This window comes from Talpa occidentalis, unplaced genomic scaffold (genome assembly GCF_014898055.3).
Source record: "Talpa occidentalis isolate TD23 unplaced genomic scaffold, MPIMG_talOcc4v2.1 talOcc4.12, whole genome shotgun sequence".
NCBI classification, from domain to species: Eukaryota; Metazoa; Chordata; class Mammalia; order Eulipotyphla; family Talpidae; genus Talpa; species Talpa occidentalis.
Window position 1 is genome coordinate 70,369,109 of NW_023601212.1, and position 26,030 is coordinate 70,395,138.

At 56.8% G+C, this 26,030-nt stretch overlaps 2 protein-coding genes across 7 annotated transcripts; both read left to right on the forward strand.

Annotated features, from left to right (window-relative positions):
- The first annotated feature begins 1,075 nt into the window (after nt 1-1,075).
- On the forward strand, nt 1,076-3,931 carry LOC119240104 (SLAM family member 9-like). The gene is given in 5 exon segments (XM_037504467.1): nt 1,076-1,125; nt 1,753-1,786; nt 1,788-2,094; nt 3,109-3,381; nt 3,717-3,931. Coding segments are annotated over 5 exon segments (870 nt in total). The 3' UTR covers nt 3,923-3,931.
- A 4,366-nt stretch (nt 3,932-8,297) lies between these two features.
- Nucleotides 8,298-25,196, forward strand: IGSF9 (immunoglobulin superfamily member 9). 6 transcript variants are annotated; one of them, XM_037506685.2, is made up of 21 exons: nt 8,298-8,340; nt 10,222-10,456; nt 10,625-10,810; nt 15,756-15,908; nt 16,527-16,681; nt 17,064-17,181; nt 18,406-18,547; nt 18,645-18,790; nt 18,880-19,022; nt 20,104-20,244; nt 20,604-20,720; nt 20,907-21,057; nt 21,192-21,315; nt 21,551-21,726; nt 21,969-22,219; nt 22,319-22,403; nt 22,505-22,681; nt 22,975-23,017; nt 23,290-24,132; nt 24,375-24,502; nt 24,717-25,196. In XM_037506685.2, exons 2-21 carry the CDS (start codon nt 10,399-10,401, stop codon nt 24,896-24,898), a joined length of 3,519 nt encoding a protein of 1,172 aa, XP_037362582.1. In that variant the 5' UTR covers nt 8,298-8,340; nt 10,222-10,398; the 3' UTR covers nt 24,899-25,196. The 6 variants fall into 6 exon arrangements, with proteins under 6 accessions (XP_037362582.1, XP_054549520.1, XP_037362583.1 ...); XM_054693545.1 differs by lacking the exon at nt 8,298-8,340 and adding an exon at nt 8,434-8,449; XM_037506686.2 differs by lacking the exon at nt 8,298-8,340 and adding an exon at nt 9,385-9,561.
- The last annotated feature ends 834 nt before the right edge of the window (nt 25,197-26,030 follow it).

Below are 26,030 nucleotides of genomic sequence, written 5' to 3' on the forward strand. Positions count from 1 at the left end.
GTAACGAAACCTTTCCTGCTTTCCTGCTCACAGCTATCGCCCACGTCTACAGGTGGCCAGCACTTTGTTGGAGCCTCATAAATATTTTTTTGGAGGAATGCTAACTTTATAAGTCAGTTCACTTCAGCTCTGAATAAATGAGGTGGCGGCCTCAGTCTGATTAGCTCTGGGGCATTGATGAGCTGTTGTGCTCTGCACCCGAGCGAAATTTGCTAAGGAAGGTGTTTTCATGGGGCCCCGATCTGGTTGGAGGGCCACTGTTTGCCCAGCCCCCACCCCCTTCCTTCTAGCCTTCCCACCTCTCTCCCACCCACTGCACGGTGGACAGCTCTGACCATTGGAAAGTCTTGTCTTACCCCCATGCCCCGCACTGACTCCCTATAGCTTTGATCTATGTCATATTCTCACACAATGATGTAAAGTCTTTCCATAATATTAACAAATTTGATCAGCACTCTGGGCCAAACTGCTGCTTTTAAGAGGTCAAATTTTTCTTCCCTTGAATAGTTTTTCAAGTGGGAACATGGCTAGCTTGAAATAGAAAGACTGAACTTTTATGCATCCATTCCAAATATCAGTTGAGTGTTCTGAGTGTCCAGCCTAGGGACATACGGAGATGACCCAAAGGTGGAGTCTGCTTCTGGGATAAAGATGCCTCTCAGGTCATGTGCTCACACCATGGGGACCATAAGGAAAGTGGAGGCAGAGGACACAGAGAGCCAGCCCGCAGAGCTGATGGAAGTGTCTTCAGTGTTTGGGGCATGGGATTGCATCCGGGGGTCCAAAACACAGAGGGTGCAAGCCTGGGATGGCTTCACTTAGGAATTGGGGTTTGAGCTGTTTTGGGTGGACAGGAAGAATGAGTCAGTGGACACGCTATACTTGAGAAGCCAGGGAGGAGCTTCTTGGGGATGGAGGAAGTAGAGCTGCTAGCCGGGATGGGACAGAAACCATTTCCTTTCCTTGGAACTCTGGTGCCTCACTTTCACTATCTCAGGCAGCCTCCTGAGTGCTCCTCATCCTCACAGGCCCGAGGTGACCAGGCCACACCTGCTGCACTACACGGGCTGCTACCATGGAGGCCCTTCGGTGGCTGCTCCTCCTCTGGCTGCTCCAGCACGGTGAGTGGGCCTAGCTCCAGGTGGCAGTGTCTAGCCCTGTCCCCCACCTTGCCTGCATTCTGCTGGTCTTGGACCACAATGCCCTCACTGTGGGGCTGTGAGCTTTAGCTCCTCTGGAGGAGACAAGACAAAGAGTGAAGCTTCAGTGGCCTCCCCTGGTGGCACAGGCCAGGTGGCTGAACGCAGCACTGTGAAGCTGTCCAAAGCCTCTACAGTGCGGGTTTGATCCTGGCCGGCCGGCAAGAATCCCACATGGCGCGGCAGACCTCTCCTGTCTCCAATCCTCTCACCCTCCTGCATATCTGGCCTGTACCCCAGTTCTTGTATGCATGAATAAATAAATATATATAAAAAAAGTGAAGCTTCAGAGCAGAATCCAAAAATGCACAGACCTGGCATGTGGGAAGGGAGCAGCCCCAACAGCAAGAGCAGGGGGTGTTTGGATGGCAGGAGTGTGATGGATGCCCATCCCCTGGAGGTGCTCTAGTCAGACACACTGGAGCCAGAAGGCAGGAATGAGCGTGGGGGCCAGAGATGCTGCACCAGTTGGGATAGAGACTGGTCCCTGCCAGGCTCAGCAGCCCAGAGACACCAACTGAGCTGTTTCCATTTTTTCTTCCTTTAACTGCAGCCAAAGGGGACTCTGGAGATGATGTGGATCCCATTGATGTAGTTGGGGTTCTTCAGGAATCCATCCTCCTGCCCTTGGAAATACCATCCAATGAAGAGGTTGAGAGCATCATCTGGTCCTCCTCCACGGAGCTTGCCAAGATAGTGCCCCGGACCGAGGCACATCCAAGCACCTTCACTTTGTATGACCTGCGCTACCAGGACCGCGTGGATCACCTGGACCCCAGCTATTCCCTGCGTATCAGCAACCTGAGCATGGAGGACGCAGGGCCTTACCAAGCACAGGTCAACCTAAGGACATCCCAGCTCGTCATCCTACAGCGCTATGAACTCCACGTCTACTGTGAGTTTGGTCTGGGACCCAATCATGCCTCTTTTTTGGCTCTCCTAAGCTTCCCATGCAAAGGATTTGGGTCTTAGAACTCAGGTTATGGTTTGGGGACCTAGACAGGAAGGAGGGCAGGTCCACTGTCCCCCACTCTGGTCTGAGCTGCAGCCACAGAAATGACTCAGAGCAGCAGGACCTGGGAGAGGCTGTTTTGAGGAGGTACCCAGCCAGAGAGGGGGGTGGTGTGCATACCTCCAGGGGCCTTCCTCTCCCAGTGATATTCTGCATCCTGGGGGTGGATGCCACCTGCATTTCTCTGTGCAATTTGAAGGCACATGCCTCCTATCTGAACCCAAATTTCTTCTTTTTCTTAATAAGTATTTTTAATTCATTTTTTAAAAGATTTATTTATGCATACAAGAGCTGGGGTACAGCCAGAGGTGGGGGGGGTGAGAGGATTCACCACAGACAGAGTGGGGAACAGAACAGGCAGATTGACCGAAATACACTGCTGAGGGAAGCAGCGGGCGAGTCAGGGGAGGTCTGCTGCGCCATGTGGGTAGATTCCTTGCGGGGGATTGAACTCGTGCTGCAGAGGCTGCAGACAGCTTCATAGGCTGCGTCTTAACCCCTTGCGCCCCCAGGGAGGGCCCCCAAATTTCTTCTTAATATTTGTCTCATTGACTGATGCCCTACCTGGAATCTGCAGATTCCAGGATGAATGGATGAAACTAAATACCCTGGGAAGGGTGCTCATGTTGTTGTTGGATCAAGGAGACAGAATAGGTCTGGAAGGAAGTGGGGGCAAGGGTGAGAGAAAGAAGGTCTTTACAAAGGAGAACTTGAAGATGCCAAAGGCGCCCCTGTTCACATAGCAGCTGTCAGGAGCCAGAGGTTCTGTGGTGACTGGGTTTTATTGGTTTTATTTGTTTAGGTGAAGGGGCTCAGGAGGTGGCAATGATACCCCAGGTTGAGGAGCTAGGAGAGCAGACCCCACACATGATTACATAGAGGGCCTTTGTTCACTAGGGCGCCTGTCAGAGCCCCGGATCACTGTGAACATGGAGATCTTGGGGGACATCTCCTGCAATGTGTCCCTGACATGCTCTGTGGAGAAGGCAGGCCATGATGTGACCTACAGCTGGGTGTCCCTGGAGGACGGCACCAACACCACCCACGAAGGCTCTGTCCTCAACATGTTCTGGAGGCCTGGGGACAAAGCCGTTTCCTACACCTGCAAGGCCAACAACACTGTCAGCAGCATCAGCTCTCGTCCCATTTCTGGCAGACTCCTCTGTGCAGGTACAGCCCCTGAGCCGCCACTTCCCCCAGCGCTTCCCTGGAGAGCACAGGGAGTCCAAAACTTGCTCTTCTGCAGAGACTAGATCCCTGGATTGCCCCCCTTTTCCTTGTGCTCCCCACTTCCAAAGATCTGTTCTTCTCTTGCTCAGCTGCACTTGCTCCCTCAGTTCCTAAGCCTCTGTGAGTAGAATACGCATTTCCAGACACTTGCGAAGGAACTGCAGCTGACTATGAACTTGAGACTGCTGTGTGTATGGAATTCGGGGTAGGAGTCTGCCCGTGTGGACTTTGCCCCTCCCTATGGCAAGCTCCTCTCCTGCCTTCTTCTGTCCCAGATCCAGGCTGTCCTTCCCAGAAGGCTGGAGGGCCCTTCTGCATCCTGGCCAAAGGGCTGCTCCTCCTGGTGCTGTTGGCGATGCTGGCCGCGGGGCTCTGGCTCAGCCGGAGCTGGGTGAGACGTGAGATGCCGGAGGGGAAGAAACTCAGGAGAAATAGAATGAGGCTGAGAAAGAAGGACAAGCTGGGCCCTAGCCTGCCCTGATGCCCCTGGGCCCCTTCCTGTCCTCTCATGGGGCGAATGATGTGTGGCCAAGGGACACAGAGTGAGGGAAGACTGTCAATAAAGTCGAGTGAAGAACCTGTGCCTCAGAGAAACTGCCTTAGGTCCTTCCCTGGGCAGCTCTGGCAAATCCCGAGCCTTGAGCCCCTCTCCTGCCTTCTTCTGTCCCAGATCCCGGCTCTTCTTCCCAGAAGACCGGAAAACCCTTCTTTACTGGGGTCTCTGTTCCCTCAGGAGCCCACACTACCCAGCCTACCCTCGGGGAAAGGCAGTCTAAAGGCTTGTTCACAACGAGGTGTTGGCATGTTGTTATTCCCCATCAACACACATTTCATTTACACTTTAACTAAGTGCCTCTGAGCCACTGACGTGAGCTCCTAAGGGAGGTTGCAGGTGCGGAGGCTCCTCTGCCATCATTCCTACTCCTCTGAAGGCGGGGTGATATAACCCCCCGGCCCCCATGCACCTGCTCTGTCAGGAGGCTGTCCTGCATAGGGAGACTCACCCTGAGTGCCCCGCACAGTCCCTCTGGGTCTGAGCAACCCTGTGACCTTTCCTCCCTGTGCCCGATGGCCAGGACCCCGGTGCCTCTCCAGGGGGTGACCTCTGTGATGCTAGCGTGTCCCATCTGTCTCTATGGCCTCCGTGTCTCAGACTTCTCTGCACTCTTATCCTGGATAAATGCTTTCCCCCTTCATCACCCCCTTACCCCGCCATTGCAAATGCCCTTGATCTGAAGTTCTTGTTCTTTCCCAAGCTCCATGATCAGCCAAATTCCTCCCCCAGACTTGGCATGCCCCTGCTAAAGCCACCCTCATTCTCCCTGTCAGGTATTACTGCAGGCGCTCTGGCGTGTTGTGTGTGCATGTGTGTGTTCCTGTGTGGGTCTGTGTGCATGCATGTGAGTGTGTATGTTTGTGGGTGTGCATGTGTGTGTGTGCTGGGGAGTCACCTAAAGGACTGGACAGTGAATGAACTGGGGGAGATGGGATAGGCAAGGTGGGGACAGCACTGGGCTGGGCCAGCTCTCTCTGCTACTCGCCTCTGGCTTGGGACACTTTGTTCAGCAAGTGTCCGCTGAGCCACAGCACCTTCCCGCGGGGATACACACTTTGAGGGGGAGGCAGGCATGGGGACCGCTGGTTGGAGCTGTTTGAGAGGCCTGACCCAGGGGCCCCTTGGCACCACAGAGGCGGGGGTTTCAGAAGTGTGTGGGAGACTAGGAGGAAGATAACTCCTTCCCCTTTCTGAGTAGAGAAAGTGGATCTCCAAAAGGCCTTCCAAGAAAAAGAATATGAAAACTGTGCCAGGCAGAGGGAGGTCTTGGGGAATCTATGGTGATGGAGGACACTGCTTTTGGGTAAACATGATCCCCAGGGGAAGGGATCTTAGCAGCCCCCTTGACTGGAGGCCAAGAGTCAGGGCCTTTGCTCTGGAAAGGAGCAGGGCCAGGAGGTAAGTGTGGCTTCTGTGTAGGTTTTGTGCTGGAGATGGAGCCCTAAGAGATCTCCGAAGGCTGGTCTGGTAACATTTTCTCTACTCCTGAGGGCCTGAGCCCTAGTCTCACAGGAGGCAGTCCCAGTCCTGAGGCTGACTGTCCTGCTACCTGGCCCTGAGGCTGACTGTCCCATAGCCTCCTGGCCCCAGTCCCTCACTCCTCTGACTCCTTCAAAAGGGTCTGCAGTCCCTAATCTAAAGATGGACTGGAAATGACCAGCTGGGATCCATCTTGCACACAAGGCCAGTTGTTTATCATGCAGAGTCAGATACCCAGAAAGTAAACAAGAATGAATGCCTTCTAAGGCAGGCACAGGGGTCTCCCTGGAATTGGTCCAAGTCCCTTCTTCTCACAGCCAGTCTCTGGCTGGAGAAATACTGAGGCCCTCAAGTAGCCCAGGGCACCCAAAAGAAGGCTGAGCCCCCCAAGACAGTGGCTAATCACCACCTGATGTTTGTAGCCCCTTCTGTCTGAGATGGGGGTGGGTGGGTGGGTACTGTCTAAGCCCCTGAGCCAGCACTGAGGAGGCTGCAGACACTGTCTGCCCTTGGGTGCTCTTTGTGGCTGGTAAAGATATGATTAGAGGGGACAGGACAGGGCATGATGGAGGAGGCAGGGAGGGCCAGCTGGAGCCAAGAGGTAAACAGGAGCCCTGGCCTTGATTAGCAGTGAGTCCAGGCGAGGAAGATGCAGCCATTCAGAAGACAATCCCAGTACCTGGCTTGGAGGAAGAGCTCAGGGAACTCTGCAGCCCACTTGCAGGGTGATAAAACAGTGCTAAAGAGGAAGCTGGAAAGGATGGCAGGCCCCCTGACAGATAAGCACCGGGTTGGAGTCAGGGTTCAGCGATGCACAGAACAAGCTCCAGGCCCTCCATGGAGCTCAGCGCCTCAGTGGGATAGAAAACAGCCAGGTGACAATCTTCTAGAAACCATACTCTTTTCTGATCAGATGGGGCCGTGGTGCTGCCTGGATGTGCTCAGCAGTGTCCTTCACTGACAACCTTTCTGATCTCCTGGTAACAAGCTGAAAATGTGGGTGGTAGTATCTTAGTTGTTTGAATAAACTTTCCCAGAGGGTAATGATTATGGATCACGACAACCCAGAGGAAAATCTTTAGTTTGGAGCCTTAGGAACTATTTTTATCCAATTTCACTTTTGGCATGGATAGGAAACAACTTGTAGGCCTACGTTCCTTTTTTTTTTTTTTTTTACAAAAAGTGGAGCTACATCTGAGTCCAAATGACAATAATAAATGCCACAAAATAAGCTTCTAGAAAGAACGACCCTATCATAAACTTTTAAAAATTGAAAACTATTTTAAATCCCAAATTTATAAAAACTTATTCTACTGTGCAAATGAGATGAGTTTATCGTCAGGAAAGCCCTGGAGACAGCAGAAATGAAAGCCTAGGCAGGAGGTGGGAGGTAGAGCCCGTTTGAGCATGGGGGAGGGAGGTCTTTCCAGCATGTTGCTGAGGAGACAGGAGGTAAAGAATGCTTTGCACCTTGACATCTTTCCTGGGCACGCTGCCTGACCTGCTTCATGAAGTGCCAGGTCCACTGAGGTGCTTTCCCTCATCAACAATAAGTCAGTGTATTACTAGGGGAGGCGATACTGAAAGCTGCCTCTCTGGGAGAATTTGCAGAAGGGATGGTGGGTGAGACCATACCTGTCCTCACCCCCTCTACCCTGTTCATCTAAGGCTGGGTAAAATGCACCTGCTGCTTCCACTGGGAAGAACTTTCCACCAGTGTGGATCACTATAGATGGAGCAGGCAGGCATGGTGAGCTTCCCGTCAGGATGTGGTCCCTGGGGCTGTGGGAGCACTGGAGGGAGGCTGGGGCAGGGTACCTGTGAGCAGCAGGTAGACCCATTTTGTACCTGCTACCCTGGCTATCATCCCAGGATTCAGGGCCCGGTGCTCTAGTTTGAGTCAGGAATCAGACTGGGTGACACCAGTGTGCACCTGGACAGGAACACTGTCAGCTTTGAGCCTGGCAGGAAGGCTTGGGGAGGCAGCATCCCTAGGGCTGGGTGGGGCGAGGAAATGGAAAGCTCTGAGGGCAGGTCTACACAGTACCAAGGGAGTAAGTCTCACAGGGGAGTTGGATGAAGTCTGAGTTGGATCTGACTCCAGGTCAGGGATGGGAAGTCTCAGGCCAGGTCCTTGTGCTCCGGGACCCCCATTTTGCGGCGTGTACCTAATTCCCAGGGTTTCCGTGTGGGCTACATAAGGGTCAAAAAGCACTTGTCCAGGGTCTGGCGCCTCAGGGATCCCGCAAATGCTCATCTATTCATGTCTCCTCTGTGGATGTCCATGTCCCGCCGCCTCTCACTCCTCTCGGGGCCTGTTCTTCAAGGTGTTGCGCCGGGAGCTCACCGCGCGCAGCCTTCCCCCAGTGCACTGTGGGCGGTGCCTGCACAGGATGGGGCGCCCGCCACGCAGACAGGTATTTCCAGTCGGGCCAGAGAACCGGGGGAGGGGGATCCGGCCGAGATCGGAGCAGCCTGGGGCGGTGGATCCCCCGGGAGGAGGCGCTCCCGCCCCGGCTCGGGTTTCCACCGTCGGTCCCTAAGCGGGTTAGGGGCGGGATAGGTGGGGGGCAGGTCCACTGGGGACGACGCCCGGGAGCAGCCCAAGTGCCCCTGGGCCGGGGGTTCGGTCCCAACCTGGGCGGGAGGTGCGGCTCGGGGGACCAGAGCTCCACCCTGCGACCCGAGCGCACATGCACCGCCCCGCGCTCCGAAACTACAACTCCCAAGCGGCTCGGGGTCGCGCCCGCCCGCGGTCCCCCGGCCGCGGGAGGGGATTGGCCGTCTCCAGGCGACTGGGCGCGGGGCGCAGGGCGGGAGGCGGGCCCGCCCCCCATTGTGTGGCCTGAGCGCTGCTGGCGGAGGTGAGGGCGGGGGCGCATCGGGATGGAACGGGGTGAGGGGGGCAGTGCGGAGTTCTGGGGGACAGCAAAAAGCGCGGCGTCGTGGGGTGGGAGTGGAGTTCTTCGCGGGGTAGGACCTGGAGAGTGAAATGGAATTCTTGGTGGGCTGGGGGTTCCGGGAGAACTGAAGGGGTGCGGGAGGGCTGGCGGTGGGCTTGGGGAGGGATTCTTGGTAGGTTCCAAAAGCAAGGAGGAGTAGTAGGGGTCCGGAGAAAATAAGGGAGAAGGGCACTGGGGCGGGTGTCAGAGTGCATTGTGGAAGGGGTGGGTGTCAGAGTGCATTGTGTGCTGAGGCAGGAGACGAGGGGGAATGGCTGGGGGGAGAGGGCAGTGGAGGGGGGCATTGAGGAGAAGGCAGGGAGTTCCTTGAGGCATAAAAAACCTGGTGCAGCTGGAGATCAGGTGCGGAAAAATGGGAATGGGGGGCTGTGAGAAGTCGGGGTAACTGGAATAGGGATACCGAATTGTGGGGGAGGCACAACAAGGTGAGGACTTAGTAGAAGCAAAGGAGTTGCATGATCTTAGGAAAGGCAGAGGAATTTGGGGATACCTGCTTGCTAAGGCTATGGGAAAGCCAAGCCAGGAGGGACCTTGGCTTCCTTCCTCTCCAGGCAGAAAGAGATTTGTCGGGGAGGTGCTGGGGAGCTGGCTCCGGGAGTGGGAAGCAGAGGGATGTTTGCTGGAGAGTTGTAGGGAGTTAGACACAGGGTGCTGTCAGGTAGAGGAGAGATTGGGCCAGGGAAAAAGGATGTTTTCTTACGGGTCACCACCCTTGAGGCCAGGAGTGGGGTGAAGGCTGCAGAGCAGAGCCTGCTGGGATTTACCCGGCCCAAGGCAGCTCTCCTGTGCCCTAACTCACTGCCACTGCCCTGGAGCTCTGGGACAGTCAGGAATGCCTACCCTCCGTGCTCTGGGACTGGCTTTGTACATGCTAGGGACTAGTCTCCGAACCTGCCCCTGGGGCTGGAGAAGGATGAACCTGGCAGACCCTACCCACCCCTTACCCCATCCCCATCCCCATCCCAGTTGGAGGGAGCTAGGGGAGGAACTGGGGTTGCTGCTGCACTTGGGTTGTGGTGTCTGGGGAGGAGAGCTGTCTGGCAGCAGCATGAGAGGTGGAGCCAGCTGCAGGCTCAGGACCTGCCCAGACCTGGAAGAAGCTGCCTGGCCCCCTACCAGCAGGTAGGGGTGGCCTCCCCCATCCCCAGCCCCCAGTGCCTAGCTCACTCACTGCAGTAAGCTGTGTTGGGAGCTGAGGGGAAGAAGACCAGCTTTCAGGTTCAGAGCTTGGGGAACTGGGGCAAGGAATTGATGGGGAGTGGGGGCTTGGGGGGTACTTCCTGGGGGTTCTAATCCAGGCTTGCCTTGGATGGACTCTGTGCTCCTGGGGAAGGCTCTCTGGATCCCCAAGTCCTTGTCACAGAGGGGGAGGTGATGGCACTGGCCTTGTTAATAGCATTGGGACTGAGGAAAGAGGAGAGTGAGGAGGCCAGACTGTGGGCTCTTACTTTCTGAGAGTTCTTTTTCTGAGTGTATAAGAGCCCCTGTGTCCTCCTGCCTGGTTTCTGAGAACCTTAGTAACCCAGGTATCCCCAGAAGTCTTTGGCTTTTCCTGAGATCTTTCCCCTTCTGCTTCCACGGTGACCTCACCTCTCTGGCTCCCCTACCCCAACATGCCCTCATTCTCCTGTTCCTCCAGCCTCCTCTTCAGTCTCTGATCTGAGTGGCTTCACCCCTTGTTCCCCCTCTTTCTCTTCCTTTGCCCTCCTCTCTCTCTGAGTGTGGGTTTCGTCTGTTTTCCAACACTGGCCAACTGGACATGGCCTTGCATTTTGTGTTTAGACCCGGTCTAGGGGAGAGGCTCCATCTGTGGTCACCGGCCAAGCCTTAACTGTCCTGAAGAGAGAACTGAATCTGCTACTGGCCAGAAGGACTGACCGGGCCTGCTGGGCTGTTTGCATCGCGGGCCCCTCCGCCTGGGCCCTGCACGGGAGGGGCCGGCGGGCAGGCGGCTGGGCTATGGTTTGGTGCCTCAGTCTGGCCGTTCTCAGCCTGCTCATCGGCCAGGGGGCTGACGGTGAGGACACCTGGGCGCAGAAGCCCCCTTATCCTGGGGTAGGGTGGAAGGTGGGGGGACATTGCCCCGGTTCCCTGTGAGCAGATGAGGGTGGGGGGCAGGATTGCTCACTTCACAAATTCCCAGGGAGCCCTCAGAAAATATGCCCTCCTGCCACCCACCCCGCAGGTCGAGGGAAGCCTGAGGTGGTCTCCGTGGTGGGCCGGGCTGGGGAGAGTGCGGTGCTGGGCTGCGAACTGCCTCCTGCTGGCCGGCCCCCCCTTCACGTCATCGAGTGGCTGCGCTTTGGGTTTCTGCTCCCCATCTTCATCCAGTTCGGCCTCTACTCTCCCCGAATCGACCCTGATTACGTGGGTAAGACTTATCCTCAGTGGGAGGAAGGGAGGCATCTCCACAAAGTCAGCTGGAGTTGGGGAGGGGGGTTGAGGCCTCTTCTTGACCACTGGTGTGCCTGCAAGCGGGGCTTTGCTCCCAGCACTGTTAATTACAGAAGGATTCCTGCATTTACACGCACACACGTGCACAGGCACACACGTACACTTGCACACAGCATGTTATAGCTGTGTGTTTAGAGCGCCACATGTTCTGTTCCAAAGGAAACCCCTCAACCTTGTTCCAAGTGCCCATCCCCATTCTCTAATTGCTCCTCCTAGATCTCATTGTGAAGCGCCCCCCCCAACACACCGTCTTGATCACCCCTTGCCTCTCCCTTAGCCCTCTTCTAGTCACTGGCTCTATCTGCTCACCCTCCCACCCCCACTATCTTCAATGCTAGTTTGGGGGTTTTCAGGGAGTGAGCTGATGGGCTGCAGTGTGGTTGGATCTGTGTGCTTCTCCTGTGGGGGTGCAGCCTGATTCTGAGCACAGGGGAACCTGTGCACGCAGCGGGGCTGGGGAGACTAGATGCCTTAGAAATCAGTAGATAATGGGTTGGGCTGTGTTGCTGCCCCAGGTGGCTCCTGTGCAGACTTAAAATAGTGCATGGGCCTCTCTGGGGCCGCTCCTGCACCCCAGCTGCTCCCTGGAAAGGCTCAGCTTCCACCTAATTCAGATGGAGCCATGATCCTAGTGGTTTAATGCAGGGTGCCGAGGACCACGTGGGAGAACCCAAAGATGATCCCGGCTGCCTGCTCTTCCAAGGAGAAACCCCTGGGAAAGGCCATCTGGGAGGCCTTGAAGGGGGGAGGGGCCCACCTTTTAGTTTGAATCTGGGAGAAGCCTGAGGATTGGCTGAGCCCTCTCTCGGGGCAAGCTGAGCAGACGGTGGAGGAGGCTGGGGCAGAGGCTGGGGCAGGTGCCGCAGAAGGGAAGGTTTATTTTCAAACTGGGGGCAGTTGCTGGCAGACAGCCTGGTGGGAGCATTTGTGTCTACACAAGCCCATGAGAACAGATGAAAGGGGCCCCATCTAGGACCAGTGCAGAGAAGCTGCTGCTGTGCCTGCCAGCCCCCTCCCTGCCTCTGCCTGCTGGGCCTGGGAGGGGCTGGGCTGGGCTGAGCTGGCAGACTAGCTGTGGTTGACTGGGGAGGCAGGGGGAGGAGCAGGGAGAAGGGGTTCCAGAGACTTCAGGAAGATTTGAGCTTCCCCTTCCCTCCTGTTTGGGTCCAGCAGGCAGAGAAAGCCAGAGGAACTCTAGTTCTTTTCCCCCTGTGGGGCTTCTCTGTATGCTGTTCCTTTGAGCTGCCAGGGCTGTGAGTAGTAAGCTCCAGGTCTTGTTCTCCCTTCCCCCAGTCCCCAGCTGCTGGTCAGGTCAGAGATGGGTGGTAGGCTCAGGGCCTGGAGGGGGCGCTGCGGCCAGTAACTACCTTGATTCTGCTGGAGTGCAGAAGGGGTGACTTTTTTTTTTAAAGATTTATTTATTTATTTATTTATTTATTTATACAAGCACTGGGTACAGTCAGAAGTGTGGGAGGGTGAGAGAATTCACCAGAGCCAGAGTGGGGAGCAGAGCAGGCAGAAGGACCGAAGTACACTGCTGAGGGGAGCAGCGGGCAGCAGGAGATGTCTGCGGGCCTTGTGGGACCCTCCTCCAGTGGCCGGGAGCAGCCAGGGATCGAACCGGCACCGCAGAGGCTTAGGGCAGCCTCGCAACCCAGCACTCAACCACTGCGCCACCGGGGAGGCCCAGAAGGAGTGACCTTTTTGCGGGGATTCCACCGCAGTTGCTAAGCAAGGGAGGTGGTTGCTAAGACAATGCTGTCTTGTCATAGGCCCTGCAAGTGCAAGGAGTAGAGGGGGGCTCTGGGAGCCTGGAAGGTGGGAAGGATGGAGCACGAGAGAGCTTAGAGTTTCGGGAACCTCACTCAAGGGAAAGTGTCCAGTCTTTGAAGTCTTTGCAGAGTCTGGAAGCATCTAGCAGAGAACACTGGCTCTATAGACTGGTACCGAAGTGGTGACCAGCAGTGTGAGACCAGGTAGGACCAGTCGGCTACTGTCCACCAGGCCCCAGCACAGCATTGGGAGGCTGGCCAGATGTCTGGAGGAGGCGGTTCACCTTATCCTGCTCTACTTCCCTTGGATGGATTGCAGACCGATTCTTCCAGACCTTCCAGGCCTTGGGACAGCTGTTGGTCTATGGCTTTCATGCTGTGTCTCATTCTTGGGAGCTTCAAGATACCCCACACAAAAGAAGGGACATGAGCTTTCTCTTGTCGTGAGCTGTTTGACAAAAATGAGTTCTTTCAGTCTCCATTTTAGAGCACTGCTGCTCCCTCCAGTCATCTCTTCTATGCCTTTTATCCTTTAAGCCCTTGTGTAGTCATGCTTCTGTCCTTCTGTCCTCTCTTGCTCAGTCTCCTGGAACGACTGGGCACAGGGAGCACCACTGAGTGTGAGTCCTGCTGTCAGAGGGCTTGAGAGGACAGATGCTGTCTCCTGCTTCCTTGCCCCTGCGTGTGGGAGATCTAGCGCCCTTTGGGCTCTGACCCTGCAGTGGAGGGTGACCCCAGGAGGCTCAGCGCCACCTGCCCAGAGCCATCTTCCCGTTGTGTGACATAAGTCCCACCGTCCAGATGTTTGAGGAAAGTTGGGGACAGAGTGTATTTACTGGATGTCTAGCCAGCAACCATTTGGAACTGTTGCCCATGAGCTACCCGCACCTCCCATGAGAGACACCAAAAGTGCCCAGTGCTGAGTGCCCAAGTCCTTCCTCTATGTGGAATCTTGAGAGGATAGAATACAGCAAAATGCCTAGTGTCTCATGGCCCATATTTGGGGTCAGTCTCCCTTCCCTTGCCTGCCTTCCCTGCAAACTTGAAGATCTGCAGTGAGGAACTGCTATGGGGGGGACAAAGAAGTTGGGGCCTAAGTCTGCAGGGCCCCAGGCCAGCAGATCAGTGTAATTAGTTGGTGGCGGGTGTGATAACATTAAATATTTACCTGTAAGACCCATGCTTATCTCTTAGGTGGGGATTTAATATCTCTTAGGTGGGGATTTAAGCACCATGCTCATTAGCTGGTCCACCCATCTGAGAGAACCCAACCCCTGGATTGCATTTTTTTTTTTTAAACTCAAAAAAGTTTTCATTTTCAATTTAGCTTTCTGACTGTATGCTTGTGCCTGCAATGCTTTCACAGCTTTCTGCTCCTCAATAAGAAAAGCAGACTTGATGCTGACATATCTGGCACATGTGGAGCCCCTGTAGACTGTGCTGACATGTTTTCTTAGAAGATAAAGCCTGTGGTCAGTCCTCCAGAGGCCTCCCCCTGGCTGTTCTCTTCCCCACTCCCATCAGGGAAACCGCAGGCTGAAGCACACTTTGGAACAATGGCCCTAGGTAGAGGGGAAGCAGACCGGACAGCGTGGGAGGTGCAGGTGTTACAGGGCAGCCCCATATAAAACGGGTTGCCTGACTGGGTCCTCACCCACACGCTTCAAAGGGACTTAATACTCCGCTGCAGGCACACACAAAAGGTTAATAAAAGATTTATTTACAAGGGAAGGGGGAAATGAGGAATTGTACAACTCAGGGACAGCTCAGAACTTCTGGCATTAGGAAGGGCAGCTTCCAGGTTGGGATGGGCACTGCTCTGGGGGGCTTGTCATCTGTCCCTGCTGGAGGCCAAGGAGGAAGGGCAGCCCATAAATGAGTAGGGCAGAGAGAGTGCCTCCTCTCACCTATAGCCCAGGTAAGCGATGCTGCGGGAACAAGCCAGGGGGCCATCACAGGGAAAGAACAGATATTTGGGGGGTAGGATTTAAAAGATTTACTAAATGGGTGGGTGTAGGGTGCTGGGGAGAGGAATCATTACAAGTGGGTAGTTTGGTGCCTGGTGGGGCTATTCACTGGCATGCAGTGGGGTGTGGGGAGTATTATCAGGGGAAGGGTGGGGTTAGGCAGGACCTGTGAGGCTTTGATTTCAAATCTCAAACTCACTTGCTCAACACTTATTTGGTGCCCAGCACCATGCCACCTTCCTTCCCCCTGGTATGCCCCCTCCACCTACCCAGACTTTCTTTACTCCTTTCAGAAGAGGAAACAGGTGGGGAGGGGTTAAGCCACTTGCTCAAGGGGTACACAGCAGAGCTGCACTCCCAGCCTCTCTGGCTGCCCCGCAGGGACCCATGAAGCTTTTTGTGTGCTAGCGCCACACAGGGGAGGGTGTTGAGGGGCGTGGAGGTGCCCTCAGACTAAGCAGGGTGGTGTGATGTGGACTGAGGGTGGTTCTTGGTGTGTGTCCGTGTGCCCTGTGGCCTTGTGGACTCTGGGCAATCAGCCCTCTTGATGCCTGGGGCATGAGGGTCAGGGCGAGGAGGCTGCTGACCTTGCTGTACTGACTGGCTGGACTCTTGCCACCCTAAGACGCTTAGGCCTTTGATAATAGCTTTGCAGTATTAGGGGCATTGGTAGGCGGCCTGAGTCCCTGCTTAGGCCCCAACCTGCTGAGGTTTGCAGGAACAGAGTCCCCCTGGCAGGAGGCGCTTTCTGGATGCTGGGGAGAACTGTGAGGCCGAGTCCATGGAGCAAGTCTCTCGCATGTCTGCCCACAGTACTGGAGCTGGGATGGCCGAGCTCTGTGTGCTAAATGTACCCATGACGGGCTCAAGTCTGGCCACCCAGTGCCCATCTGGTTTTCTCTCTGCTACACTGGGGCGCAGCTGCTGAATGGCAGGAGGGATCTCAGGGGCTGATTCAGGGATTAGCTCTAGTGACCCCACCCCTTCTGTGCCTCTCTGCAGCTCTCCCTCAGGGGGACCTAGAAGGACAGTCTGTTCTTGGCCTCTGAGAGTGACGGTGTGCATAGGGTGTTGAGCTCCCAAGGGGTCTCTCCAGCACCACTGATTCAAGGCTCCTCCCCAGGGCGAGTCCGGCTGCAGAAGGGGGCCTCCCTCCAGATTGAGGGGCTCCGGGCAGAAGACCAGGGCTGGTATGAGTGCCGGGTGCTCTTCCTGGACCAGCAGCACCCTGAGGACGAGAACATCAACGGCTCTTGGGTGCACCTCACAGTCAACTGTATGAAGCTGAGCCCCCGGGGTGGGTGGGGGAAGAATGAGGGGCCCCTGGCTTGGTGGGAGGAGACTAGCTCCCATGACCCTCCCTTGCTGATAGCACCTCACCTACCCCTTTCGCTCCCCTACCTCGCCTGTAAGTTCTTCATATTGAATCCTGTCAGTAGCCAAACTCTGTATTGGGACTTCCCCTTCCTCTCTCCTCTCTCTCCCGTGCCCCTGGAGGGTGGTGGGAGGGGGAAGGATGGGACTTGTGCCCTAGAACAGCTCACATACGTAGCATTTCAGTTTTTTCAATGCCATTTAATCCTTTGCCTCCTGATTCTCTGTCAGCTTTTGGAAGCCAGAAGGTCACAGTTTTTCCTGTTTCACAGACGAAGTGTCTGGGTCACAGATTAGGGACAGAGCTGAGTATAGAAGAGGGCTCCCAGCCTTCCAAACGATGTTCTTCCAAGGGCACCCTGCTTTCCCACTTGGTGCCACCCTGTAGGCCACATAGGGGCGGGGTGTCTGACATGGCCTCCATTTGCTTGGGTGCACAGTCCTGAGCTGGCTTGGACCCTGGGGTCCCGCTCTTTGCCTGAGAGCTCCTTTGTTGGCCTCATTGCCTCTCCCCCCACAGCGCCCCCGAGGTTCCTGGAGACACCCCCCCAGGTGCTGGAGGTGCGGGAGCTAGAGCCACTGACGCTGCGCTGTGTAGCCCGTGGCAGCCCGCAGCCTCAGGTGACTTGGAAGCTCCGAGGACAGGACCTGGGCCAGGTCCAAGGTCAGGTGCAGGTGAGACCTGGGATTGGGAGTGGGGGGGCTTAGGAGCTGCTGTGTAGGGCACCCCTGAAGTGGGCTGATGCTGCCCTCTGTCAGCCATCATTGGGAGTGCAGGATCTGATCCATCAGAGGCAAAAGGAGTGGGGGCCTCCCTCACCACCACCCCCTTCCTTTACCCGCTCCTGCCCTCCCTCACCGAACCCTACTCACCAGTCCCTGCCTTCTCTCATCTACCCCTACCTGCCCCGTCCTTCCTCACTTTTCCCCCTCACCTGCCCCATCACCTGCCTTCCCTCCCTCATCCACCCTCTCCTCACTCACCCCTGCCCTCCTAACCCATTCTTCCCCTCCTCACCCCCTCCCTCTCGCTCCTCCTCCCTCTCCCCTCTCCTAGGTGCAGAACGGGACGCTGTGGATCCGACAGGTGGAGCGAGGCAGCTCCGGTGTCTACACCTGCCAGGCCTCCAGCACTGAGGGCAGCGCCACCCATGCCACCCAGCTGCTGGTGCTAGGTGCTGTCTGGGGTGGCAGGAAGGCGATTCTGTTAGAAGGCTGAGATGTGGGGGTGTACCTTGAGGTGGGGAGGAGATGGGCATGGAGAGAGAGAGAGATGCGCTACCAACATGCGCTGCGGCCTAACACCAGCATCTTCACTTTGGAGAATCTGCAGGACAAATAGGCAGATAGTGCCCTGCAGTGTCACCCTTGGAAAGGGCTGGGTGCTGGTGTTCAACCCTGTATGTGGAATCCCTTTGAGCCTCAGTCACTTCATCTATATGACAAGGCCCATGCTGACCTCCCAGGACTGTTCAAGAACTAAATCAGGTTGCACCAAGCACTGTGATGGGTCATAGAAGGTCCTGGCAAGACCTTCCCTTTGGGAGAAAAGCTGGGAGTGGAAGGCCCAGATCTACCTTCATGGGGCCTCTCATCCCCATGGGAAGGAGGACTGGGCAGTGTTGCTCACCTGGTGCTGTGGGGAAGGCAGGTTGGGTGCAGTCCCTGGTGCCAGGGGCAGCCTGAATGTGAGTCTTGCCTCCATGCCAACCTTGTGTGAGTTGCCTCACTGTCATCTTCACTTCTTCATCTCTCGAGTGCCCACCACAGCAGGCACTGTGGGGATGCTGGGAGGTGCAGTCAGGTGCTGAGCAGAAAGCAGTGTGCCCCCAGAGCCTGCTGCATCTGGGGTTCAGATAGTAGGGGCAGGTGGACATGAATGAGCCTAATCTGGGTGCACCAAGCTGCCCAGTGACCTGAGACCTCGGAGGTCTGGCAAGGGAAAGATGGCTGACCAGGCATGGAGGGCTGGGTCACCGTCCATAGACTGAGCTTCTCATGGCAGGAGAGGGAGCTGTTGCGGGTTCTTGGGCCATAGGGGCATTTCTGTATGGATGGGGAGCCTGGAGTCAGGAATTGCCGCTGAGTCTTGGTAAGGTTTGGGCACCTGGATTAGGGTAGAGGCAATTTAAGATGTGACAGATGAAGGATACAAAGGGTAAATCAGCAAAGTCAAAACATTCATTTGTCCCAACAATTTCTCAGGAGGATAAACTGAGTGAATGGGTTGTCACTGGTGGATTAGGGAGAACTGGGGAAGAAGAGCTTGTTTAGGGGAGAAGAGGAAATTTTATTATGTACAAGGGGTTCAGCAAGGCTTTGTAGCAACCAGCCCAGCATTCCAGAGGGCAGATGGGAAGACTAGGGCTGAGCCTCCTTCCTTTTGTGCTCCCCCACAGGGCCCCCGGTCATCGTGGTGCCCCCCAGGAACAGCACGGTCAATGCCTCCCAGGATGCTTCCTTGGCCTGCCGGGCTGAGGCCTACCCCGCCAATCTTACCTACACCTGGTTCCAAGACAGCATCAATGTCTTCCACATTAGGTGGGGCCCGGGGGAGTAGAGGTGGGGTCTGGGTGCTGTCTTTGAAGGGCCTCTTGACTGAGCAGAGCCTGAGCCCTTCCCACATGTCCCATTGCAGCCGCCTGCAGGCCCGAGTGCGGATCCTAGTGGATGGCAGCCTGCGGCTACAGGCAGCACAGCCCGATGATGCTGGCCGCTACACCTGTGTGCCCAGCAATGGCCTCCTGCACCCACCCTCGGCGTCCGCCTACCTCACTGTGCTCTGTAAGCCCAACCCTATGCCCTCCTAGCATGCTCTAGTCCCCAGGGCCAGCCCCTGCTTCTCGCCCACCGTCTGCCTCTGCTTCCCCCAGACCCAGCCCAGGTAACAGCAATGCCTCCCGAGACACCCCTGCCCATAGGCATGCGGGGAGTGATCCAGTGCCCAGCTCGTGCCAACCCCCCGCTACTCTTTGTCAGCTGGACTAAGGATGGGCAGGCCCTGCGACTAGACAAGGTACAGATTTGGGAGCAGGCGGAGGAAGGGCTTCACTTGGTGTCATTCTAGTCAGTTTAATTCAACTGGGTGACTGGGGAGCCTACTACACCTCTTACCCGGTGCTGTGTGGGGTTGCTCAGGGAGCAGGGGCAGCCTAGGGGATAAGACGGCCAGGGATGCAGCAAGCACTTAGGGAAGGGGGGCAGGCGCAGGCAGGAACCAGGGCCCAGAGGCGGGGAAGACTGCATGGCATTTGTGATCCACGCCCAGCTTGCTGGGAGCCCCAGGGCCCCTGGGGACGTGATTGGTGTCAGAAAGCTGGAAAGACAGGTCGGGGCTCACAGGAAGAAGTGCGGATGCCAAGTTAACATGACCTCATCCCACGCTGATTGGGATCTTTCGTTCATCTGCAAAGACTAAATTCCTTGTGGGCTGGTATTGCATCTTTGAATCCTGGTGTCCCCGGGGCTTCTGCAATTGTAGTACTCAATATATTTTTGTTCAGTGTTTAAAAAAAAACACCTAAAGTCAGCTGTAGGAGGGAGGTTTGAGCGCAACCTGCAGCAGAGGTGTGAGCAGGAGCAGAGCTGGTCGGCAGAGTGGGGGGGGTGAGTGCGGACACTGCGAGCCGTCGCAGGCTGTTGAAATGGTGTAGGTGAGAGGTCCTGACGTCTGACTCAGCAAGCACCTGAAGACGGGCCTCGCTCAGACAAAGGCCCTCCCTGGAGGTCAGCTTGAGGACGAGGCAGTGAGGCGTCTAGTGTTAGCCAGGACAGAGGAGTCTTTATGTAGAAATAGCAAAGGTAGGAAAAGGAACTGGTTTGGGGTGGAAGATGCTGAATTTATTCCCGGTGCTGGGGGGACAATTAGGAGAGGTTCCAGTAGGCAGGGAGTCCCACACGGCTCAGCACCAGGGGGCGCCATTCACACTGTATTCTGGGTTGGCGCCCCCTGAGGGAGTGAGGCTGTGTTACACTGGTTGGTGGTGGCAGAGAAAGGAAGGAGAATCCCGTGTCCTCTGCATATCTTCCTCCCCGGTTGTCCCTGTGGCTCCTCTGGCTCTGCTGAGTCCCTTCACTTTTCACTCCTCTCCCTCCAGTTCCCCGGCTGGTCCCAAGGCCCAGAAGGCTCACTGATCATTGCCCTGGGGAACGAGGACGCCCTGGGAGAGTACTCCTGCACTCCCTACAATAGTCTTGGAACTGCAGGGCCCTCCCCCGTGACCCGTGTGCTGCTCAAGGTGAGGCTATGGGGCTGATGTGTATGCAGAGGGCTCCCCAGTCTGTGCTGCCCAAGGTGGCCTCTGTGGCAGAAATGAGACATGGGACACACAGCTTAGCCACAGAGGGTGGCCCTGCCTACCCCAGCACTCTCTAACCTGACCAAGCTACCTCCCTCTCTGCAGGGAAAAGGATAGACTGCCAAGGGGAGGTGAATGCTTCTCTATAGGCCTTTTAGCCCCACATTGTCCTCCGACTCTCCTGGGAACAGACAGAACTAGAGACACAGTGAGGATGGAGATTTGAGTTGGGGAGTCTGGAATCCAGGATGGGGATAGCAGTGTGAGAGGCCCCTTCCAATGCCAGCTCTGGCTTGCAGGCTCCCCCAGCTTTTATAGAACGGCCCAAAGAGGAATATTTCCAGGAAGTAGGGCGAGAGCTACTCATCCCCTGTTCTGCCCATGGAGACCCTCCTCCTACCATCTCTTGGGCCAAGGTAAGGCTCCCACCCACTCTGCTTGTACCCATGCCCGTGATACCCCTGCTTCTGTGCCCCTGACCCTATGGGAAGGAGAGGGCTATTGGAGGCAGGATGGGGGGGAGTGGGGCTGCCTAGAGTCATGAGTAGCACCCTTGGTGAGGGGTGGCTGGTATGTCCTCAGGCTGACCAGTGGTTCTGTAGGTGGGCCAGGGGCTGCAGCGCCAGGCCCAGGTAGACGGCAACAACAGCCTCATCCTACGACCGCTGACCAAGGAGGCCCATGGACGCTGGAAGTGCACCGCCAGCAATGCCGTGGCCCACGTGGCTACCTCCACAAATGTCTACGTGCTGGGTTAGTAGATAGCTGGCACAGCCAGCTGGGGCTAGAGGAATCCACATGGCACAGGGGACAGGGGTCTGGTACTGCCTTTACTTCTTCACCTTCCCTCCGGGGCCTGACCACTGACCCTCCATCCCTTCCACCAGGCACCAGTCCCCATGCAGTCACCAACGTGTCCGTGGTGCCTTTGCCCAAGAGTGCCAATGTCTCCTGGGAGCCAGGTTTTGATGGAGGCTATCTGCAGAGATTCAGCGTCTGGTACACCCCACTGTGAGTGACCACCCCCACCTTTTTCTCCCCACCCTGATTTTATCTGCCCTCTGTTCTTTCTCCCATTCCTGCATTCCAGCCCTTCCCCAACTCTGCTCCTCCCCCCCAGCTCCTGAAATCTTAGGTGTTCTGGCCTGAGATTGGAAGGTTGAGAGGAAGGAAAGGACTCTCTGGACTCTAACCCTCCTGGTCTTCTCATTTCATAAAGTGCCCCCCATCATCTCATGTCCTCTAGGGCCAAACGTCCTGACCGAGCCCACCACGACTGGGTGTCTCTGGCAGTGCCCGTGGGGGCTGCTTATCTGCTGGTGCCAGGGCTGCAGCCCCACACCCAGTACCAGTTCAGTGTCCTTGCTCAGAACAAGCTGGGAAGTGGGCCATTCAGTGAGATTGTCTTGTCTGCACCTGAAGGTGAGACCCCCCACCAGTACAGCAGACAAATGTGGGGAAGGGCAGTTGCGAAGGCCTGGATGTGGAGGATCTGGGTGGGAGAGGGCAGAGGTGCTGGGCAGTTTGTTCAGAAGGGTTTGTGTAAGATGAACCAGGTTATCTTTAGGGGCCCTGGGAGAATGGCTGGGTGCCAGGGGAGTAAAAGGCTGGGGGCAGGGGGCATTGCAAATCCTATCTTTATGTTGCCTGTCTGTCCCATCCAGGGCTTCCTACCACACCAGCTGCTCCCAGGCATCCCCCTACAGAGATGCTGCCACTTCTGTCCCCTCCTCGGGGCCTGGTGGCAGTGAGGACCCCCCGAGGGGTACTTCTGCATTGGGATCCCCCAGAGCTGATCCCTGAGAGGCTGGATGGCTATATCCTGGAGGGGCGTCAAGGTTCCCAGGGCTGGGAGGTGCTTGACCGGGCAGTGGCTGGCACAGAAACGCAACTGCTGGTTCCAGGACTTATAAAGGTGTGTGGGGGAGGTGGGCTTCAGGGTTGTCCTAGCTGTCTGCTCCATTCCCCAAACCTGACTGGCTGGACCTGACCCCCTCGGGGGACCTTTCCCCAGGATGTTCTCTACGAGTTCCGCCTAGTGGCCTTCGTAGATAGCGATGTCAGCGGTCCCAGCAACACCGCCAACATCTCCACTTCAGGTGCGAACCTGGGGGAGGCAGATCACTGGCTTTGGGGGTACCCAGAGCCTGCTCAGCCTTGGCACCGACCCTCCCTTCCTCCATCGTCTCCCCCCACCCAGGCCTGGAGGTGTACCCGTCCCGCACACAGCTGCCGGGCCTCCTGCCTCAGCCGGTGCTGGCTGGTGTGCTGGGTGGAGTCCTCTTCCTGGCCGCTGCTGTGCTGGTGAGCGTCCTGGCCGCCTGCCTCATGAACCGGCGCAGAGCGGCCCGCCGGCGCCGCAAGCGCCTCCGCCAAGGTAGAGCTGGAGACCCGCCCCAGGAAGCCCAGCCCCCTGAAGGCCACGCCCCGAGGGGAAGACCCGCCCCCCCCAGCGCCTCGGGCCGAGGAGACCCCGCCCCGGGAGGGTTCCGCCCCCCCCTCCCCCGCTCGTGTGCCAGGGAGAGGATGCAACCCGCGTGTGTGCCAGGTTCTGGCAGCCCGTGGCCCTACATCCATCCTGCCCGCTCCAGTCCGGCAGAGAGGGTCTGGTGCCTGGGGTGGGGAGCCTTGGTTTTGCCTGTGTCATCTCAGGTTCTCCTGCCCTGACAGATCCACCCCTTATCTTCTCTCCTCCCCGGAAATCAACTCCACAGTAAGTACCTGTGCCTTCTCCTGTCTTCCTTCTGCTTTCTGGCTTCACATGTCAGTGTTCAGTTTCCCAGTGCGACTAGGATGGGGGCCAGAAGTGAGAGGGAGGTGGCCGGTCCAGTGATCCTGTACCTCCTTCCCATCCTTCTACCATGGAGGGGTTCATGTCTGCTTGCTTCCCCTAACTCTGTTCTGTTGCACGCTCTCAAGACCTAACACTGGCTCCTGGGAGGGGGACTGGCCCCCTACCATAGACCCACTCCTGTCCCTCGCCAGCTCTGCTCCCGGCTCAGGCAGTCCTGACAGTGTGGTGAAGCTGAAGCTCCAGGCTTCCCCCGCCCCCAGCCTGCGCCAGAGTCTGCTGTGGGGGGAGCCCTCCAGGCCCCCCAGCCCACCTCCAGATCCTCCACCTAGCAGGGGCCCCCTACCCCTGGAGCCTATTTGCCGGGGACCAGATGGGCGCTTTGTGATGGAACCCAACGTGGAGACCACCCAAGAAAGGTCAGGTCCTGAGCCCGTGGAACCTCGCACTGCAGCCCAGCGTCAGGCCAGGTCTTTCGACTGCAGCAGCAGCAGCCCCAGCGGGCTGCCCCAGCCCCTCTGCATCAAAGACATCAGCCCCGTAGGGCCCCCTCCTGCAGTCCCACCCAGTCCCCTCCCAGGTCCAGGACGCCTGCTCCAATACCTGAGCCTGCCCTTCTTTCGGGAGATGAACGTGGATGGGGACTGGCCACCCTTTGAGGAGCCCGGACCTGCCCCGACCCCAGATTACATGGATACTCGGCCCTGCCCCACCTCATCTCTCCTGCACCCCCTGGATTCGCCCCCTGTGGCACCCAGGGCCATGCTTCCTGGAGCAGCTCCAGAGCCTGCTTACACAGCGCTGACTGACTGGACCCTGAGGGAGCGGCTTCTGCCAAGCCTCTTTCCTGCTGCCCCCCGGGGAAGCCTCACCAGCCAGAGCAGCGGGCGGGGCAGTGCCTCCTTTTTGCGGCCCCCCTCCACAGCCCCCTCTGCGGGAGGCAGCTACCTCAGCCCACCTCCAGGAGACACCAGCAGCTGGGCCAGCGGCCCTGAGCGATGGCCCCGAAGGGAACATGTGATCACGGTCAGCAAGAGGTGAGGGCGGTCCCTGACCACCCCGTCTCGGCCCCTATCCTGCCCTGTCATGTCAGGCTTTCTCCCCACCCTTCCAATGCCCTCACCTCTGCTCCACCCTACCCTGGATTAATGGACCTTGTCTCCTGTAGAAGCTTCTGCTGAGGTCCAGGGCTCTTCAGGGGAAAGAAAGACTAACCAACCTGATTTGGGTGACCTAAGCTTCTATCTTCCACTCACACCACACATTTGTCTTTACACAGGAGGAACACGTCTGTGGATGAGAACTATGAATGGGACTCAGAATTTCCTGGGGACATGGAATTGCTGGAAACTCTGCATCTGGGCTTAGCTGACCCTCAACTCCGCTCTGAAACTGAGCCAGAGCTAGGTGTGTGATTTCCCAGAAAGGCAGGCATCCCTGGCCTAGCTATCCCAGCCCCCACAGCCTTTGACCCAGTCTGTCCCCAGTCTCCTGTGGCCCCAGGCTCTCTGTTCTGCTCTCCTGGCTTGTCTGCACTGGTAGGCACTGGAGAGCACCTGGTTGGAGTCGTCACCCTGGGAGCTTCAAGACTCCTTCCTCTCAATGTTTGGCCCTATTGCAGGTGCAAAGACCCCAGACGAGAGCTGCCTTCTGAACACTGCCCATGCTCCTGGCCCAGAGGCCCGCTGTGCTGCTCTTCGAGAGGAGTTCCTGGCCTTCCGTCGCCGCCGAGATGCTACGAGAGCCCGACTACCAGCCTACCGACAGCCGGTCCCCCACCCTGAGCAGGCCACTCTGCTGTGAAGGCCCCAGGTAGAAGGCTGGATGAAGACACAAAACCCTGCCAAGGAGGCGGCCAGCAAGATCCAGCTCCAGTATGGGGCACTGTCCTGCCCCTTTGGTGCTCAGGCACAAGCCCTGATAGTGGGCTTAGTATGAGATGTGTGTGCTAGCCCCTGGGGATCGTAGGTCTGGGGGGGTGTGTGTGTGTGTGTGTGCGCGCGCGTGTGTGTGTGTGTGTGGGTGTGTGTACATGTAGTGGGGGTTGCTGGTTGGCTGGTTGTAGTATGGGTGAGGTTTTTTACAGGTGAATAAAGTCTGAAAAACGTTTGCATGTCACCTTTCAATCTGAGAGGGAGGTAGGGAAACCCTTGCTATCTTAAAAAGGAGGGAATCTTCCTGAATGAATAGAGATTCATTCAACATCCATCCAGAAAGCACTTATTGGGTGCCTACTGAGGTTATTGAACTAGCCATTCAACTAGATACCGAGAAAAGATGCCTCTACCCTTGGGGAGGCCATCTTTGTAGTGAGTTAGCGAGGCAGACAGGTAAAGAAACAGTTACAGTCTGAGGCGGTGTATTCAGAGATAAAGCTATGTGCTGTGTATTATGATTGTGCAAAGGAATCACAAACCCTGGATGCTTACAGCGTGTGCTGGGACACATGCTATACGTGGGGATCCCCCAGAACATGGAAGAACAGAGCATGGCCACAGTGATGACAGCACAGTGGAGCATAGTGTGCCCGGCATGTTAAATTGCTATAACTCCATAGGACAGGTGGCATTATTAGCTCTACCCCAAAGGGAACTGAGGCACAGGGAGCTTTAGTAGCCCCACAGGTCCCACAGTGGGGAAAGGTAGGGCAGGTGAGCAGCCATCAAGGGAGGGACAGTGTCCCAGGCAAGGCCTACCTTCCCTGGAGGTACCGAGGACTAGGAGAGGACTGGAGCTCTCCCGGGGCCGGATTGGGGAAGAGAATGGAAAAGTGGGGAGAGGGTGGTGTTGGTGTCCTTGAAACCAGGCTAAGCAGAGGTTCCTATAATAGACAAGACCTCCACGGACAGGTGCAGGCAGGGCCTCCTCCAGGGAGCAGATGTCTGTAAGGGGGACCCTCCTTCAACCCCCAGTCTTGCTCACCTTCAGCCTCCCC

Bases quoted from the DNA above. Each gene is read 5' to 3' on its own strand.
- IGSF9 (XM_037506685.2), top strand. From the start codon at position 10,399: ATGGTTTGGTGCCTCAGTCTGGCCGTTCTCAGCCTGCTCATCGGCCAG. The intron at 16,682-17,063 runs GTGAGACCTGGG...CCCCTCTCCTAG, and splicing joins AGGTCCAAGGTCAGGTGCAG to GTGCAGAACGGGACGCTGTG. The intron at 19,023-20,103 runs GTACAGATTTGG...CTCTCCCTCCAG, and splicing joins AGGCCCTGCGACTAGACAAG to TTCCCCGGCTGGTCCCAAGG.